We start from the raw sequence: 19,074 nt of genomic DNA on the forward strand, positions 1-19,074 counted from the left end.
TTCTAGAGAGTTTACAAGCTAAACAGTGAACGCGTTTTCAAGAACAAGGGCAATAACTCATACTAAATATTTCTCAATTTTCCTGTTTTTCAATACAGTTTATCCATGGGTGATAACCAACACTCATGCCAAGTTTCGTCAAATTCCGTCAAGAATTGTGCCTTCTAGAGTGTTCACGAACTAAAAATTGAACGCGTTTTCAAGAACAAGGGCAATAAAATACCAAGTTTCTTCGAAATCAGTCAAGAATTGTGTCTTGTAGAGTGTTTACGAGCAATTGTGGACAGACGGACGGAAAGAGGTGACGGCAATATACGCCCCCCATTTCAAGCTATCTTTTAAGTGAATTATGGACAGCATCACTTTATATCATTTTAATTCCAATGATAGTCTGTGGTTTCTGCAATTAAACTAGTTGGTAACTGATAAAATTAGTACTGAACTTATATAAACCACACTTATACTGTGTTCATAACCAAATGGATTATTCATTTTTATCAATCCCATCAGGATGTGCATTAACATTTTGACTATATGTATTTTTAGTGATGAACAATATTGTGAAAGAATGGGTTTAGATTTTATTAAAGCCAGCAATATCAACAGATTGAACCAAATCTTCAAATTTAGTGATTTCTTCTTCTAAAAAATCTGTGCCAATCTGAAAAAAAAAAAAAAAAAAATAGCTACATTAATAAGGAAATCACATGTAATTGGTTTACAATGACCTGGGTCAAAAATGTCCTTTGGGTGAAAAACGTTGAATTTCTCACAACAATTTCTTTGTAAAAAATTTATTCATATCCTCGTGTTTTTGATCGAATCTAGTCCAGTTGCCAAGTTTTTATTTTGAAATTTCCGTTAATGTGATACTTGCACACTAAAAGCCTATTTATCAGCATAAACGAAAATATATAAATTTTTAGTATTAATCTGTACCTTATCATCCTCTACTACACAGTTAATCTGTAATTTATTAATACCATATCCAACAGGTACTAACTTGGCTGAAAATAAATCAACATGAATAGTTATTTGTTTTATCAAGAAATTAATTAACAAGTACACGAAGTGAAGTTTTATGTCAATATTTAATGAAAATACAGGATTTATTTTAATGAATTCTTCTACTTATGAGAAACATATCTTGATAATTAAATTGAGGTTGACTATTTCAAACTAGGGGCCAGTTATTATCCGAGTTCTTAATTCATTAACTTACAAGCAGCCCATCTCAGTCCATCAGCTTCAATACTCCTTACATTCTTCTCAACTTCTTTCATATCGGTTTCATCATCCCATGGTTTTACTTCTAATATTATACTACTTTTAGCTATAACAGTTGGCTCTATAATACAAATTATTTATGACGTTGATAGCAAGGATTTAAAAAAAAAAAAAATTTCAAATGGCAGTAATATGTTGAGCTTAAATTGCAACTTGAAATTTCTATGTCAGGTATGTTGCTCTATTAATCCAAACTCTGGCCAAAATCTTTTATCAACAAATCAATATTTTTCAGTAAATTTTCATAGGATCACTGCTTTCATTTGTCATCTCAAAATAAGCAAAACCTGAGAAGTCAACATACTTTTAGCTTTTCTAGCTTCATATTCTGCAACTCGTTTCTTTTTCAATTCCTCTAAGGCTGCTTCTGCATCTTCTCCATCATCATCACCTCCAAAAAGATCGAAATCGTCATCATCATCATCACCATCGGCAGCTGGCGCTGTTGAATTACCATAGGAAGTAACTGGTTTACGAGTACCGGGAAAACTAGAAAAACAATCATATTTAATTATACCAATTTTGCACAACTATCAGTATATGGCAGATATATTTTTTTAAAGGTATCCCTGATACAAACTCACTGATTTAAATGCAAATCATTTAACTGTTACCGTGCTTAAAACTTCACATCTTCATTACTTCATTTTCAGGTCAGGATCTATTTGTCAGATTTAAGACAAAGTTTTCAAAATTCGCCAACTAATGAATATTATATGAATACACTGAAATACCTTTTCCTCAGATCGCCATATGATTTGATATGATTGTACCATCTTAATGCATGTGGGTAGTTGGAAGCAGGAGCAGAAGCTAAGGCCTCGAATACAACAGCATCAGCAGCTGATGGTGAATAACTGGAAAAATCAATATAGGTCAAAATTAGTCAAAATGGCCCCAAATACAATAGTCAAAATGTCCCCAAAATTACTCTTTGACTTCAACCAAAATCATTGGTCAAAATGATCCCCCAAAATGTCAAAATGGTCTCAGTTAATGAAAGAATAAAGAAGTCTGTACCTTATTGAAGTGCTAATGAATTTTTTTATAAAATGAGCACATAATCAGAAGATCTTTTCTGGCTTGAAATTGAATTGACAATGGCGAGTATACATCATGTGATTGATAATTTACAATGAGACAATGCATCAATTAAAATTTCAAAGATCAAGATAAGGCATAATCTGTTATACATCCAAATTAATTCAGATTAAGTAAGTAAGTTTTTGTATTGATTTTTTTTTTTTTTTCGTCCATGGCAGGCCGGTTTTCTCGAAAACGGCAACAGGTACGGGAAAACGGGCTTCGTGGCGTTTCATAAGTCGTTGCTAATCCCAGCTTAAATGTAAAACGAAAATTTTCTGAGCAACATTACACGAAGTTGCAACAAACGGAAAATGGACTCGGGCGTGACTATCAACTGATTTTGATCGGGTTTTCTGCATCGTATTTCTTGTAACAAAAGACAAATGATAGCAGTTGAAAATTTTCGATTTTCGAAAATTCGTTCCATACTTTTTTTTTGCCGTATAATTAATCGGAAAATACTATTTCGGTTGTTATTTGGTGGATTGACTTGAAACTCACATGGTGTAGACTGCCAGCAGAGTGGAATAATAAAAGCACAGATTCAAAAATTTTTTATCACTTCCAGTTTTGATGTTACTACTTCCAGTGGTATAACTTCCGGTGAAATTGAGTTATGTCAAAAATAACATATGCATTATATTACCAGCCTTAATACAAACTTATTAAATTAAAAAAAATCGCACCGGAAGTAACATGTAGGCCGCCACTTTGGTTTGCCTCATATTCCAGAAATTGCTATTCAGAGGCCATTTATCATCCAATTTGCGTAACTTTTGTGTCTCATACGATACTTTTAATGTCTGTCTACAAAAAATGGGAAGCATAATTTTGATTTTCGGCTTGTAACTTATGACCTTGACCTTTGATGACCTTTATATTGACCATGGCGATAAAGGCTGTCCTTGACCTTTTCATGACCTTTTGACCTTTGGGATCAAACAACAACTTCTGATTTTATAGGAGTCTAAATATGGTCAATTTGGCATTTTTGCAGTAATGTATCTCAAACCCTAATTGATTTAGCGCCATACTACTTTCAGATTATTAATGCACTTAATAAATGGTGTTAATTCATGTGGCATTTGTGGATGTCAGAGTCACATTAAAGGAAATGTTGCAATTTCCTTAAAACTTTAAATGCGTCTATCAAAGGAACTTGGCCTCGGATGACGTTGATATTTACATTAATGTTTATTATTGACTTCAGCTTTTACATGATGCTAATATTTTTTGTGTCCGACACGTGGTTTCGGTTTTATGGGTGTCACTGAAAGTTGATTCTGCATCTTTAAAGCGTCTTCACATGTGCCCTATTAAAGGTAGAGCAATAATTCTTTTGGATTCAAAATGCTGAGATCCTGCGCTTTCCAATGATATATAACATGCATGCCTTACATGCAAATTCAAAACCCCATTCACTTAACATGGGGTTAATATTAGATAAATCGACTAATTAGATTAGATTAATTAAATATGCTCTAGGGTGGATTGAAATTATCAATACTGTAAGTTAGCTTACAGAAGCACATTAAAGGGATACCTCCACTTAATTTACCAACTTTCTTATTTCTTATCCGATTTTCATCAAAATTGGTATGTATGTGTATAATCAAATTCTAAATTTGATGGAATAATCGAATTTGCATAGTGCGCATGCGCATTATCAACTTTCTTATTTCTCATCCGATTTTCATCAAACTTGGAATGTATGTGTACAATCAAATTCTCAATTTGGTGGAACTATCGAATTTGATTAGTGCACATGCGCATTAACAACTTTCTTATTTCTTATCCGAATTTCACCAAACTTGGTATGTATGTGTATTATCCAATTCTAAATTTGATGGAAATATTGAATTTTTGTTGTGCGCATGCGCATTACCAACTCTCTTATTTCTTATCCGAATTTAATCAAACTTGCTAGGTAAGTGTATAATCCAATTATAAATTAGATGGAAATATCGAATTATTGTTGTGCGCATTATCAACTTTCTTATTGGCGGATTTCACTTATTACCAAACGTCACCATTTTTTATCGGCCGAATTTCCTTATAATCCCAAGCGGTAATCCGAATTCCAAGTGTTGTCTGCTAGAATGTAGTCTAACGAATGAAGTCACGTGATCAACTAGCGGATTCCGTGTCAGCAGAAAATTTCTATGGAACACAAAGTGGACCATATTCTTATGTTGTTTCAGTGACTTTAAGCAATAAATCACACTACGTATCTTAGTTTGTCAGTCATTATTTTTTTTTTTTTTAAATCGTGGTTCTTTGAAGGAATTGTCACTAGTTATAATGAATTGATATTAAAGATAAATACTAAGAGATGTTAATTATACCACCTGGTATCCAAACAACGTGTTTTTCTCGACTTATTTATAGATCAAACATTGTACACGAAAATAGGTGACGCATTCTGCCGCCGTTGCCGAGTTGGTTGCTCATGAAATATGGGTCAAAGTGAAGGATTCATAAAGAAAATCGAAATAAACCAATCTTAATTATTTTGTAGAATAATTCAATATAATGAATTTCGATTTTCTTTATGAATCCTTCACTTTGACCCATATTTCATGAGCAAATAGCACGTACCCATCAATGTAACTTCTATCAGCAAAAAATGTGTTCAAAGATGAAAGACCATCTTTTGATTTTAAGTCACCAAAACCCATTCTTGATGTATTTTTCTCGACACGCTGATGCAAAACGTGTAAATTCTCCAGCCTTGACCTTTTAAAAGAACATGATGAGGCGGTTTCCGGTTCACGTGACATAGTATACGTTCGATTCTTGAACCATGATCATACATCTCTCATTTACTCAACATTTTTTACAAATTATGCTATGATGTTGAAGGTTTTAACAAATGAAATCTGAATACGTTACGTTTGTTTTCAGTCCATTTATTTTAGTGAGTTAATATTTTACTTGTGGATGGGCCTAGCACCTGTATACAGATCACGTGCAGAAATATAAATCGAACACATCTTTCTCAAAACGCGTCGATAGTGATAACATTTTTTCCAAAATGGCTTCGAATACCGAGATGGCAATGGAGGCATCCGATGTAATATCTGAATTACAGTGTGTTGATTTTGGCGAAGAAGAAATATTCACGTCGTGTTCAAACGAAGTGGACACGAAATTCGATCTGACCATTGGTCATATCGAAGATATCATCATGGAAGACAAATTTCAGACTCTACAAAATAATTTTTTAGAAAAATTCTACTCGGAATTTGACGACACAGAAGAAAATAAATTTATATACACCGATATTCACAAAGATTACATAAATTTGATAGAGAAATGTTTAGAAGAGGAATTGAGTGGTAGAATGCCAGATTTTTCTATGCAAGAATTTACAAGACAACTGGCAGAGAGGAAGGATGATTTGGAAGGAGAAATTTTTGAAATGTTGCTGACTTTTAGTGACTTTGTTGCATTCAAAGACATGTTTTTGGATTACAAGGCAGCTAAGGAAGGAAAGACAATAGATCTGAGTGATGGACTTACTGTGACCTCAGTTGATATGCCTTCTGGGTGTGATCTATTTAGTCTAAATGGACAATCAATTTCCAAAGACTAGACCTGAGAAAGATAAAAAACCTTACCAACAACACCGTTCGTGCCACCTATCAGTCGAACATTGATTCAAATAATTCTTCTTTTGTAATAATGTGATAAAAGGAAGGCATTTAAGGCCAGCAACAGATTTGACAGTTCTGTTGACCTTGTTTTTGGTCCTCATCCTTTACATAGAAATATTTGAATTCCCCTAACTAAGATAATTTGCTTTGAGTATTCATTATCAAACTTTTCTTAAATGAACAATATCCATGTTGCTTTTATGATTAATCCTCACACTACTATTATTCACAAGACTTTTGAACACTTACACTAAATTTCATAGAATTCAGACTATGGATTCCAATGTATTAGTCAATTGTAGAAAGCTCAGGAAACAAAACATCCAGATATTTTAATCAGGTTGAATAATTAATCGATACAAACATCATTCTACTATTTTATTGTTAGTGGATGTAGGTTTATACTCATATTATAAATCAAAATGGAAAGGCATAATCTGACAATCTGGTGTTCTGAATTAAAATTTTACATTCCATAAGTAAAAGGTCATTTTGAAGCCAACCCAAATCATTTGATCAATACTTGTTTGGATTCTGGCCTAACATTATTTTGTTGATGTACCAATGTTTTAGTGTTGAGTTATTTACTATACCATATTGTATATAAGAACTTGTATTTATTTCACTTTGTTTTGGTTTCAAGATTTACTTAATATTGATGTATTTCTGAATGAATGTCATGATCTTAGACCATTATAATATATATCAAGTAACCTATTTTTCGTGCATTTCCGGAAAGAATTAATAATTTACATGTGCGACCTCCGCATTTGCTTTTTTTGATAAACATGGGTTTTCTGTACAATATCAGCTAGTAGAATGAATCAAGTAGTTTCAAGCAAAGTAAACTGTATTAATGTATACTTTGACAAATACAAAATGGCGGATTTCACTTATTACCAAACTTCACAATTTTTTATCGGCCGAATTGCCTTCTAATCCCAGATGTAATCGGAATTCCAAGTGTCGTCTGCTAGAATGTCCAACGAATGAAGTCACGTGATCAACTAGTGGATTCCGTGTCAGCAGAAAAAAACACAATGTGGGCCATATTCGTATGTTGTTTCAATGATTTTTAGCATTAAATCACGCTATCTTATTTTGTCAGTCACTTTTTTTTAAAATCATGGTTCTTTGAAGGAATTGTCATTAGTTACAATAAATTGTTATTAAAGATAAATATCAAGAGAAGTTAATTATACCACTGGGTATCCATTCTCGACTTATTTATAAATCAAACATCGTACACGAAAATAGGTGACGCATTTTGCCGCCGTTGTCGAGTTGGTTACTCATGAAATATGGGTCAAAGTGAGAGATTCATAGAGAAAATCGGAACAAACCAATTTTAATTATTTTGTAGATTATCCGAGGAAACATCTAAGACATAAAAAAAAAGTTCCGTTTTTTAACTTTGTCGAAATTCGGTTTTGAATCCTTATATGCACGAAAATAGGTTACACCACTGTATATACTGGTATCCAATTTGTTAATAGAGAATTTCAAAGCATAATTATGAACCAACTTTTTTTGCAACTTATAACTTATTTTTTTCAATATTTTACAAACAGATAAATCAGCTTAGAAGAAGAAGACAATGTACACCATACTGACTTTAAGATGATCCAATGTTCATATTAAGGCTAAATACTTCAGTTTTTATTCTCACATTCCTTAACCTTAATTTCTACTGTTAATATTGATCCGTCCAATAAAATGTATTGTGCTCAAACATTGTTATTGAAGCCCCAGCAATTGGAATGGCAAACTTTCCGTTTACTTGTGCTTTGGTAGTATTATGTATCCGCAAAGTTGTTATTTTTATTTTCATTGGTCCCGATGACCTAGTGGTTTCCACACGTCGACAAAAAAGTATTGGATTCGAGTCCTTATAGAAGATTTAAAATAAAAACTTTTTTGCTAATTCAAATTCTGTCTTCCCTATCATGGTATTATGACGTCCTAAACATCCTACATCCCATAAATCTCCCCCAAAAAAACACATCTACCTCCTACATTCCATCAATCCCCACTCAAAAAAAGACCTATACACCCTACATTTCATCATTTGGAAAACAGACCACAATTTCTACTCAAATTTTAAACCTTAAAGATGGCAAATAAAAATTACATACTAGATCTAATCTTTAAATTATACGATCCAATTCGTTATTGATTTAACAAGAAAAAAGAGGATTACATTATCATCTCTCCAACTGTTGGTTCTAAATCCCAGTTGAGTGATGGTGGTAGAATTACCTTCGAAATAAATTCATTATCAAATTGGCTTCTTCTTTCCGATGCTTATTTTAGATGTGATTTCAAAATTAAAGATGGAACTCCCAATGAAAATCGTGTACCACAAACGTTAGAAAACAATTTCTTTCCATCTTTATTTAGCGAGATGGTTTTGGAAGCTGGTTCAAATCCTATAGAAACTATTCACCCTAGGGAATTTGATACAATGTTGAAAACAGTTTTATATCCTAAAGATTTTGATTCAGTCTCAGGCTGATGTTGGTGATGGAAGTGTTTTAAAAGAACCGGTAAGAAATGTTCCAAACGATGCGGATTTAGCTAGAGTGAGAGTTGTTGCAAGAAACACAATAGAATGAGTAGGACGAGCAGCTAATCATGGTTTCGAAAAACGAGTAAATCAGTATAACAATGTTGTTGAGAATAATAGGTGGGGTAATTACGTAAATTGGAAATTATACCCTTTATTCGGTCTGTTGGAACACAGAAAGGTTTCCATAGGATTACCATAAAAATTCATCTACAAAGAGAAATCAATGATGATAAGATATTCTTTGGAGAGAATGCTTCCAATGCAAAATTAGAAATAGAAACTATAAAAATATGTGTGAATTATTTGGAAATCCCCCTCAGTTTGAATATGTAGATTTTGCACTTAATCATCCAATCTTCTGTTTTGACCTATCAGCTCATCTTTTCAAAACAGGAGTAAATATAAACATTGATATTGAAAAAACACAAGGGTAACCGGGTAATGTTTACTACTCGAAGAAGCAAAACATTTAAATAAAATAGCAGATAGAAGAATGATAAGAATTGAGTAAAAATTACACCCTTAAAGATGTAGCCAGAAACTTTAGTCAAGAAAATAATATAAGCTATTGAAACAGCTTCACCACCTGTAATAACTTTCAATGGTAAAAAAAATCAGCATAACTAAAAAACTTATTGATAAATACAAATATTGTAAAGTCAGAGACGATAAAGTCAAATTTAAGTCAAATTCCCCTATATTCAAAATCGATACAAAAGACTTAATATTTACATTAACAAAAGGATTAATAGATTTAATGAATGGTGGGTATATTCACATTGCCGATTACAAGGATTTAGTAGCATACTCAAAATTTCTTCATGCAATTAGGAAGTCAGGACCCGACACAAGAAGATTGAAAGCAGTTGATCTATACATAAAAAAAGTTATTGGTGATGAAAATGAAGATGAGGAATCAGATGATGAATATGAAGTTGACGAAGCAGATGATTATGCTGAAGACAATTCAATCACACAAGAAATAGACGAATTCGAAGATATGGTATCTGGGCAAGGTATAACGTTTTTATCAGACAACAACTCAGACAATAGATTACAAATAATATTAGCGGCAATGAAGGAATGTCATCGATCACACAGACAATATAATGAAGTAAATTGCATATTAAAAAGACTCCTAGAGAAAGGTATTATAGATAAAAATGATTATAAAAATGTCAAATAAAGAACAACTATTCGTTATCACCTCAAATAAATCAGACATTAAATTGTCTCTAGATTATGAGTACGAACTCGATAGCAATCGAGAATATGAATTGGGATTAAAGTATTTCTCTGTTTACAATTCCATTAGAAATATCAACGAAAAAAATAACCAAATAAAAATATCAACAGATAATGAACAATATTGAATTCGAAGGTAATTTGAATCTGAACAAAATAAAATTGATATTAATAGTCAAGTTGATTTCAATGTAGAAAATTCTTTGAATACTTTACTAGGCTTAGATAAAAAAAAATATACACCCAATCCACTTTAGCACCACACAAAGCTAATATCGAAAATGATATCGATGCCATTAATATTCACTGCAATTTGATAAACGGTGGATTTTTCAACAAATACAAACGTCAGATTATCTATAGCATTCCAACATTCAATGTACCAATTGGATATAGAATTATAGAGAAACCACTTCAAAAGACATATTTATCACTTAATTCCTCTATGATTAAAGATATAAATCTGGAAATCAAAGATGGTAAAAATAGGTTTATAAATTTTGGTAATGAGGAAATTGTAATTCAACTTCATTTAAAACAAAAGAACTTAATTTATTCTATAATTAAACACTCTTCATTCTCTTCTTGAATAGTTAGATAATCAAAATCATCAAATTCATACTTTTCATCCATGTTCAATTCTTTTCCATCGTTGTAAGGATACATAATTCCTTCACTATTTGGTGGCTTTCTCTTAACGAGATTTAGATAAGCTCTAAAAAATTTATTTTGTTTATCATCATCCTTTGGAATAACTATTCCATTTGTGAAACGTTTTTCCCATTTTTCTTAAATTCATTCATCACATCATGCCCGCTATCTAATCGAATATAATCTTCTACACTTATCTTATCATTAGAATAACCCTTAAACGTTTTTTTTCTTTTAGAATACCGTCGGAAGTTATAATAATAATGTATTTAACTTTTGGTGCTAAATATAAACCATATATAATTCCACCATCACTCTAATCATCCTTTCCTTTACAATAATCATTTTCGGACACCAACCCAGCTTCATTTAATTTATCCCAATTGATGAAATGTATAAACTATCAGTATCGGTATAGTATATTTCCGGTTTATAAAATCCATCTATTATGTGAATAAAATTGTTCATTATCTTCTTACTGTGAGATAAAACGAATGATCCCAAATGACAAGGTGTTAGTCGTGTAGTAGATTTAGTTTCAGATATTTCTTTTTCTTCTTCTTCTATCTCAACTATGTATTGAGTCTCATTTACGTTTTCATAGTTTTTGACACGTGAATCGAAGTTGACTATAAAAGTTGCTTCACTCCATAGATGTCTCGATGTAGTTATATCCTTCTGAATAGATTTACCATACAACGAATTGCCTAATAATTCCATGCAATTACTACCTACGATATTACCTTCTCGTTTATATTTATTTCTTAGATCTCTCAAAATTAAAATATAATCTCTATAGGGTGGAGTTTTAAAATTTTCTTCGTAAACTATACCATCTAATATTTTAATAATTCGTCCACCGGCTTTCACTATTTCTTGAATATCGACCGATGTTAAAACGTCGTGACAGAAACCATTTCTGAACCTGATTTAATGCCAGTTTCCTTTTTACCTATTCTATTCGTGAAAGTGATTTTATCATTAGCTGGTATGGGTTGGAAGAACATGTTGGTAGGATATTCCAACCAGACTTTTAAAATAGCAGTTCTAGGTCTGAATTTCTGTTCAATAAAGAGCTTAACAAATTCTTTATTTTCTTCTTGTCGAAATGGTCTACCACTTTCCGCCCTCGGATATTCGCTATCTAAATCCGACATGGCGGAAGCGTACAAACCGTTAGCATCAAAGGCCATTAGTTTAGTACATTTTATTTTTTTAAGTCTCGAATGAACCTCCGCTTTATCTTTCGTGCTAGCTCTATATTCTTTGAATAAATCAATTATATTATCACTTGTTGAAATACTTTCACTTTGTGAAATAAACTCCTTTAATATATTACAAATTTCATCCATTTTATTCGTTTCAAATGATTTTCGATTTGCCGAAACTCTTCCTCCTTTAATACTTTGTCTGATAAAATATCTTATAAAAGGGTGAGTATGTGAGTAAACTTTTTCTACGTTTTCTTTTTCGGTGTGTTTCGGAACCATTCTAGTACTTTTATACCATTCTTCTTCAATCATATCTTTATCGTAATGATATAAAAAATACCAACCCTTTAAAGATAAAGAAGGAGCCGTTAGATTATTGGAAATATTCTGAAATACAACTTCTTTCATTGCTTGATTGTAATTTATCACACAAGCTCCGAGACATAACGTATCTCTTTTAGCGTAAGGTTCCGATTCGTGTCTTAAAGGTTCCCAATTATCTTTGGTGTATTTTGCAATGTCTACATCCTCCATCTTTCTCAGATTCATCGGTAGATTAGATGAATTACCCCATGCCGCCAAACTAGATTTTTCATGTTGATAGGAACATATGAAATTAATATTTTGCAAATAATTAGAGTTGCCCATTATTTGTTTTTGTCTTTTCCATTTTTTCTGTAAATATTCATCGGTGAATGAATTAGTTAAAGGTAGAGACAGAATGCCTCTAGCTGTTACTAGTGGACATTGCTTTAGTTTTTTCGCATTTTTAAGCACGATCCAGTTATCACAACCGCTAGCGTTATGAGCAATTAATGTTATTCTTTTTTGATCTATTTTTCCTAAACGTTGTAACATTTGATCGATGCAATCTGTACCTACAAATATTTCTACTATATTAGTCATGAGTTTGTTGTAAAATTCTTCTGGAATGGGATCTGTCGGCTTTAAATCTGGAAAGAGATTATTTATTCTGTTAAACATTTTTCTTAGTTTTTCTAAATTAATTAACGTGCAAGAATAAGGTATGGCTTTATTTTCGTTATAGGTTTCGCAATCCCACGCGTATAAACAATCATCGGGAATGGTTGGAAAAACGTTTAGTTTTAGAGGTGAAACTTGTGTTATCGCATTATCATCTCTACAAGTTCTCCATACGTTTTCATCGTAATTATCTTCTATTTCTTTAATGCCTAAGGTTTTGTTATTTCTTCTAATGAGACAGAAATGTGATTTATGTAAGTAAAATACCCAATCTAATTCTTCGGATACTTTCTTTGTTGAAAATGTCTATATTTGGGCATACAAATTTGAAAATAAGTATTAAATTTCTCATTGAATTCATTGATTCTAGCAGTTGTCATACCTCCTTTTCTGTTTGATTTTGAAAAACTGTTAATGAAATCTTGAAAATCTCTCGTGTAGTCTTCGTTTAAAACACGATTAACGCACTTTACAAAGCAGTATCCATCGCTCGGTATATAACAATTTATACCGATATATTCTTTTATCTTTTTGAGTAGGGTAACACCACTACCCTTTTTTGATCTTTTTATTTCTTTGAAATTGTTTTTACGAAAAATCATTTTTCCTGTGAAATACCAATCAGAAGCATCATGTATTGTTTGTATTTTCCATCTTGAATTATTTCTCCATCTAATTCAATTTGCCCTTTAAATGTTTTAAATTCATCAGAGACAAGGTCAATAACATCGGAAAAAAGTTCATTTGATATGAATTTTTCATCGGAAAAAAGTTCATTTGATATGAATTTTTCATCGTCTAAAATTTCAATTTTATTCATATTTCTTGAGCAACTATTTTTAACTAGGAATTTTTAACTTTTATTGATGATATTTCTACATCAAATTTATCTAAAATTTCATTGAATTTTTCTAATTCTTCAACTGTTATGTTCTTGTCTTCTCTCGATCTTTCGAAAAAAAATGAATAATTTATTAAGATATGTATTTAAAATTTCTGTTTTCCTTTTATAATGAGCTTTCTGTTTTGATGTAAAACCTAAAGTAATCAAACCACAAAATGAAGTTTGAACGGCAGTGAACGCGGCTAATGTTTTTCTACATTTGTTGAATTGTTTTAGTTTTTGTTTTAGTTCGTTTTGTTTTTCTATCATGTATTGTTGTCTACTTTCGAGTTCCATTTTTTAGGTAATTAAATTAAGTGAATTTCTGATAAAGCTACTATGTGTTTACTATCATCAATAATAACTTATACTAACGATATTTGTTCTTTCGAATCAATAATCTTATTCAGATGAACTGAAAATTTGGTTTTCCAATAGAGATTGATATATTAACATATGCATCATCATCTCTTATTGCTGGTATTAAAAAATTTTGTTTTATGAATATCAATTGAGGTAAATATATCATTATTAACAAAATATAGTTTTACGTATTCAAAGTCTGATGTTCGTAAAAACTCATAACTCATATTTCCTTCTTTTTGTGGTTCTAGATTTCTAATAATACTTACTGATGGTGGAGTTTGCGTTTCCAATATCATATCAAATTGAGTCAATATAAGTTCATCTTCTTCATTATCTGGTATGATTAACATTCTAAACCTATCTATATATTTTCCACTCGTTTTAATTTCATATAAGTGATTAACCTTGTTGTTTTCGTCGTTAATTTCTAATTCTTTAGTTTCTACATTTTTTGTACCATTGATAAACTGAAGAACTTTTTTAGCGTTAAATTTTTCATTAGATATACGTGAGTGTTGTTTGAAGAATAATGAATCAACTTTTACCTGAAAAGGAAAAGTTATTTCAATTATAACTTTTCTTCGAAAAATAAAAGGTATTGAATAAAAATCATCATCTGAATCAAAAATATTTTGGGGGAAAGTAATCTATCAATATTATCAGTAAGAAGCATCTTCATCACTCAAATTTCTAAATGGAAGATTGAAATAATATGATTTATTCTTGAATTGCTTTTCTAATGCGACTATATTTATGTCTTGTTTCAAAACTAGGTTATTAATAGTGGTTATCTGTTGTTGAATAACACTATCATCAATGTTCTGTATTTGTTGATGAATATAGGTTTTGATTTCGCTATCATCTATGTTTTGTATTTGTGGTTGAATATAGGTTTTGATTTCGCTATCATCTATGTTTTGTATTTGTTGTTTAATATTTCTTATTTCTTTTTGTAATTCACTGTTAAGTTTAGTTTCCAGAGCATTTAAATCCTGTTGAAACTTATCTTCATTTTCATCTGGAATTTATTATTTAGTTGACGTTTGAAGAATCTTTTCACATTACTTATTTTATCTTCTAAATGGTTTTTATTTACTTCAATTGAATTTATTTGTTCCCGCAAATATTTCTTGTGAACGGCGTCATTATCGTTTTCCGGAGACTTTAAATTAGTTATGCTAAAATTGTTCATATCTAAATCACCTTGAAGAGTGTCTCCGATTTGATCCACAAAGTAAGGTTTCGCTTTATTTATCCACGCTGTAGTGTTAGGTTTTTTAGTTTCTAAAGATAAAGAACCTAATCCAAACTTGTTCGCCATTTTTATTGAGTTAAATTTATTACAATTCTTCGAACTGTTTTCCTAAACTCAACTGATATAAAACCCAAAGTGAAAGCTGACTACAAAACTTTTGTCCCGGTAATTGAATTTGAAATGTTGAACATTTGATTGGTTTATTAGTCAATTGGATTATCTCTTCAGTGGGTTCTAATCCATAAGAATCGAAGAAATATAAGTCAGAGTCTTTGTACAAAGCAGAATGATGAACTCCTTTTTGATCGGAAGTATGTATATTTGTTATAGCGTAAAATTTACCTTTCTTATATTTCAGATCATTTATTTCATCTCTCATACAATAATAAAACGGTGATATATTTAACTCATTCGCCCATCTCATAAGTTGAAAGTTTGTGGTTGCATCACTTCCATATTTATCAAGAAATTCATTCATTTTTAAAAGTCAGTTTTTTGAAGTTCGTTTTGATAAAACCTACCTATGATTTGTTCTTTGTCTTGATCGATTAATTCATATGTCGGAGGTGATGTGCTGTGGATATTTGGATTGTTGGTGGCTTGTGTTGGTGTGACACCTATAGATGAATGAATTTTGTTATTGTATTCATCCACAACCCCTGGTAATATTTTAAGCCATTTTTGAGATTTCAATTTCGTGAACTTTTTGAATAATTTATTTTTTAGAGTCCTGTTAAATCTTTCTATTACTGCAGCTTTACCTTCGTTATGCGTGCTGTAAATTTCAAATCCCAGAGATTTCATATTTTTGTTATAAAATTCACTTCCTTTATCTACCCACAGTTTTTCTGGATGTCAGTTAGATTGTTTCATAATCGTTTCAAATACGTGTTTGACTGATAATCCTGTTTTGTTTTTCAAAGGAATAACCCAAGCATATCTCGTATACAAATCTATAACTGTTAAGCAATATTTAAATCTTCTTTCGACTGGCATATGAATTAAATCGGCTGACCATATTTCATCTTTTTCAAACACTTTAACTTTTAAAAAGTTTTTAGTTTTTCTAAATTCTTTGTGAATTTTATCCGCTAATCCCATGCCTAATTTCATCTTTGCTTTCAAGAGTTTTATGATTAATGCTCTTTCCATTTTCTCTTTGAAAGTTGGATTTGGAATATTTTCAAGTTCGATTATCATTTGTCTGCTTCGTGTCTGAAGTTTATGTCTTTGTTTCTGTATAGTATGTCGTGTTTAAGCGCAGCGGCGTCAACTCTATTGACTGGTTCTTCCCCTGGTTTGGGTTTATCGTTTTCGTCTAATCGCAGATCTAGCCTAGTACCTGGACCGGTGTAATTATGACCGGGAAGATGTTTTTCTCTGGGATATTTCGCCCATGGAAATCCAGGAAGAGAACCCAATGATTCTTGTATATCTCCTGAACCGAAATAAGTTTTTGGAGCGTGAGCGACTATCATTTTTATCCTATAACTTTAAAACCTTTTCCTTTCCTTTCTTCTAATCTCCTGTTTCGCAGATCCCTTATTAGTTGTAATTCTTTCAATTCGTCAGATTGTTTCACTGCGTCGCTTATACTCTTTCCCGCTTGCGCGATTGAGCCGACGGCTTTCGCTCCGGTTGAAATGAGTGATTTGTTGTTTGAAACAAAGCTAGCTACTTTTGGAATTATTGTTGTACCTAGAGAAAATAATGAAGAAAAGATACCGTCGCCCGAATAATCTTCGAATCCGTGTTGTTCGTGTTTTAGAATTAAACTCATCCTATTTTTAAATGAGTTAATTTAACCAAGAAATTGTGTTTCCAAAAAGAGTAATCTCCCTTTTCTAGAAGTTTCTAGACTAAAAATAACATTATTTAAAACTAGGCTATTCAAAACCCGGATATTAAGCGAAACAAGGATGTTATTTTATATAAGGGTATTTTTAATATGCTTTTTTTGATGGAATGTAGGAAATTGATTGAAGGTGTTTTTTGGTGTAAGAATTTATGAAATGTAGGATGTTTTATGAAATGTAGAATGTTTTGCTGTAAGAATTTATGAAATGTAGGGAATTTAGGTCTTTTTTGGGAGCTTATAGATTGGTCGCATTTTCCCCATGAAATGAAATAAAATGGAATGGGAAATCCCCATGCGACCAATCTATAAGCTCATACACTACTTTCATCACAGGGAATCCCTTCGTAAAAGGGAGAGTCCATCTTTAACGAGATTGGTTATTTTTCTCTTGGCGTTTCCGCGAAGCATTTTAGCTTCTCTGACAGTGCGTGGAGTTTAAAACGACATCCTGGGTTAATACAGCAATATAGCACGATAAAGGGCTATACTTTGTGATACAATGTTTATAAGGAATGTTACTTCAGTTGTAAAACGGTGATATACGATGAAAACAACCAAGTATTCAATATAAACAAAGATGACGTCACTATATGTCCAAAACGATAAATTCTTCTTACTGGATTGTCCATCGATTGAAAAAGATGTTACGGAATGCAAACGATGAGTTCAAAATACACGTTGAAACAATTCTTATGGTCAAGAAAACACCAACGTTCATTTGTTCTGATATTATTGAGCACAAGTTATATTATATAAAAATTATAAAATAAAGCATTTTTCAATCGTGTCAAAATCCATCCATCAACATGAATAAAAACAATCTTATTATTATAAAAGAATCTTATTAACGTTTGCTTAATTTGTTGACTGAGTCAGTGGTTCGTTACTCGGACACATTTTATTTTTTTCCTTGCTGGCATCAAAGATTCCATTCACAATAGGACCCCTTCGTAAAAAAAAATTGTCATGTTGACTAGTCAGTAACACAGTTAGAAAATACCAGTATATTGGAACTTTTGTTTATTATTCACACGTCTGAAGGCACCTTGGAGTAGGGATTATGTCCATTCCGTAAAAAAAAACAAATCTGCGCCACACCCATCATTCTGGACTGTGAAAAAAATGGCCATTTGTAGAGGCTTCTTTTTTGAGTTGCCAGTAAGACAGGTCATCTTTGCCCCACCCCCCTCAGTGTGGACTATGACAAAAATGGCCGTGTAGAGGCTTCGTGTTTGACTTGCCATTTCTAGTTTAGAAACTTTAGGTTCCAGTAATTAGTAAAGTGATCAGTCAGGGCTGTATGCTTAGCCCACTGCTTTTCTCTAACTACATAAATGACTTAATTGGCGACATAGAAAATGACCGTTGCAAAGGCATATTTATATCGGAATTTCCAATCAAAGCTATGCTGTTTGCTTTTTGCTGACGATCTTTGATGTCTACCAAATGCCCTGATATTTTAATGAATCAAAATACATATATTATTTTATTAGCTTAACTGCCTGATGTGATCATGGTTAACAGACTCTTGCACCCATGACAACACAAAAACAACAATAATGTGATAAACTTTGTATTAGATATTTTAATTAAAAGTTAGATGATAAAAAATCTAAATGTATTTAATATAGCACTATTCATATACAATTTGTTGAGATTCTAGTAAACTATGTACATGTAATACTAGCATATGAACTGTAGACATTCATTAGACCTGATATTTACCAGGCATATTTGATGATTATATCCATATTGCTCATATCGGTGCATCTTCGGCTTATACCTTGACACCAACAGCCACATTTCTAATATCAAGGAATGATTGGATTGTACGTCAGCGAATACAGCCAATCAGAGCCCTAGACAGAAAGACTATTGACATTATTGCTTAGTGTTTAGAGACGTTAAAATAGGAGTCTATCGGAGTTATGGTAGAAGCCGAAGATCGTAATAGCTTGGCATTGTGAAGATGATATCGGTGGAGATACAACACCTGTAGTATTTTGTGGCCACTCAAAAATTC

At 31.8% G+C, this 19,074-nt stretch overlaps 4 protein-coding genes across 4 annotated transcripts; 2 read left to right on the forward strand and 2 right to left on the reverse strand.

Annotated features, from left to right (window-relative positions):
• Positions 1 to 360: 360 nt before the first annotated feature.
• Positions 361 to 5,107, reverse strand: LOTGIDRAFT_193902 (hypothetical protein). The gene is made up of 6 exons (XM_009063101.1): positions 4,972 to 5,107; positions 2,022 to 2,144; positions 1,592 to 1,776; positions 1,223 to 1,348; positions 940 to 1,007; positions 361 to 661 (listed from the first exon to the last, which is right to left on the reverse strand). The coding sequence occupies exons 1-6, from the start codon at positions 5,049 to 5,051 to the stop codon at positions 575 to 577; spliced, it is 669 nt and encodes a 222-aa protein (XP_009061349.1). The 5' UTR covers positions 5,052 to 5,107; the 3' UTR covers positions 361 to 574.
• A 324-nt stretch (positions 5,108 to 5,431) lies between these two features.
• On the forward strand, positions 5,432 to 5,968 carry LOTGIDRAFT_126924 (hypothetical protein; the record flags this gene model as incomplete). The annotated part of the gene is made up of 1 exon (XM_009063102.1): positions 5,432 to 5,968. One exon carries the CDS (start codon positions 5,432 to 5,434, stop codon positions 5,966 to 5,968), a length of 537 nt encoding a protein of 178 aa, XP_009061350.1.
• A 3,231-nt stretch (positions 5,969 to 9,199) lies between these two features.
• Positions 9,200 to 9,784, forward strand: LOTGIDRAFT_166065 (hypothetical protein; the record flags this gene model as incomplete). The annotated part of the gene is made up of 1 exon (XM_009063103.1): positions 9,200 to 9,784. The coding sequence occupies one exon, from the start codon at positions 9,200 to 9,202 to the stop codon at positions 9,782 to 9,784; it is 585 nt and encodes a 194-aa protein (XP_009061351.1).
• A 1,603-nt stretch (positions 9,785 to 11,387) lies between these two features.
• On the reverse strand, positions 11,388 to 16,671 carry LOTGIDRAFT_166066 (hypothetical protein; the record flags this gene model as incomplete). The annotated part of the gene is made up of 4 exons (XM_009063104.1): positions 11,388 to 12,995; positions 14,205 to 14,483; positions 15,035 to 15,222; positions 16,536 to 16,671. The coding sequence occupies 4 exons, from the start codon at positions 16,669 to 16,671 to the stop codon at positions 11,388 to 11,390; spliced, it is 2,211 nt and encodes a 736-aa protein (XP_009061352.1).
• Between the last annotated feature and the right edge of the window lie 2,403 nt (positions 16,672 to 19,074).

Source organism: Lottia gigantea, assembly GCF_000327385.1.
Source record: "Lottia gigantea unplaced genomic scaffold LOTGIsca_55, whole genome shotgun sequence".
Taxonomy (NCBI): domain Eukaryota; kingdom Metazoa; phylum Mollusca; class Gastropoda; family Lottiidae; genus Lottia; species Lottia gigantea.

Bases quoted from the DNA above. Each gene is read 5' to 3' on its own strand.
- LOTGIDRAFT_193902 (XM_009063101.1), bottom strand. From the start codon at position 5,051: ATGGGTTTTGGTGACTTAAAATCAAAAGATGGTCTTTCATCTTTGAAC. The intron at 2,145-4,971 runs GTACGTGCTATT...TGATTTTTCCAG, and splicing joins GATAGAAGTTACATTGATGG to TTATTCACCATCAGCTGCTG. The intron at 662-939 runs GTACAGATTAAT...TTTTTTTTTCAG, and splicing joins GTGTAGTAGAGGATGATAAG to ATTGGCACAGATTTTTTAGA.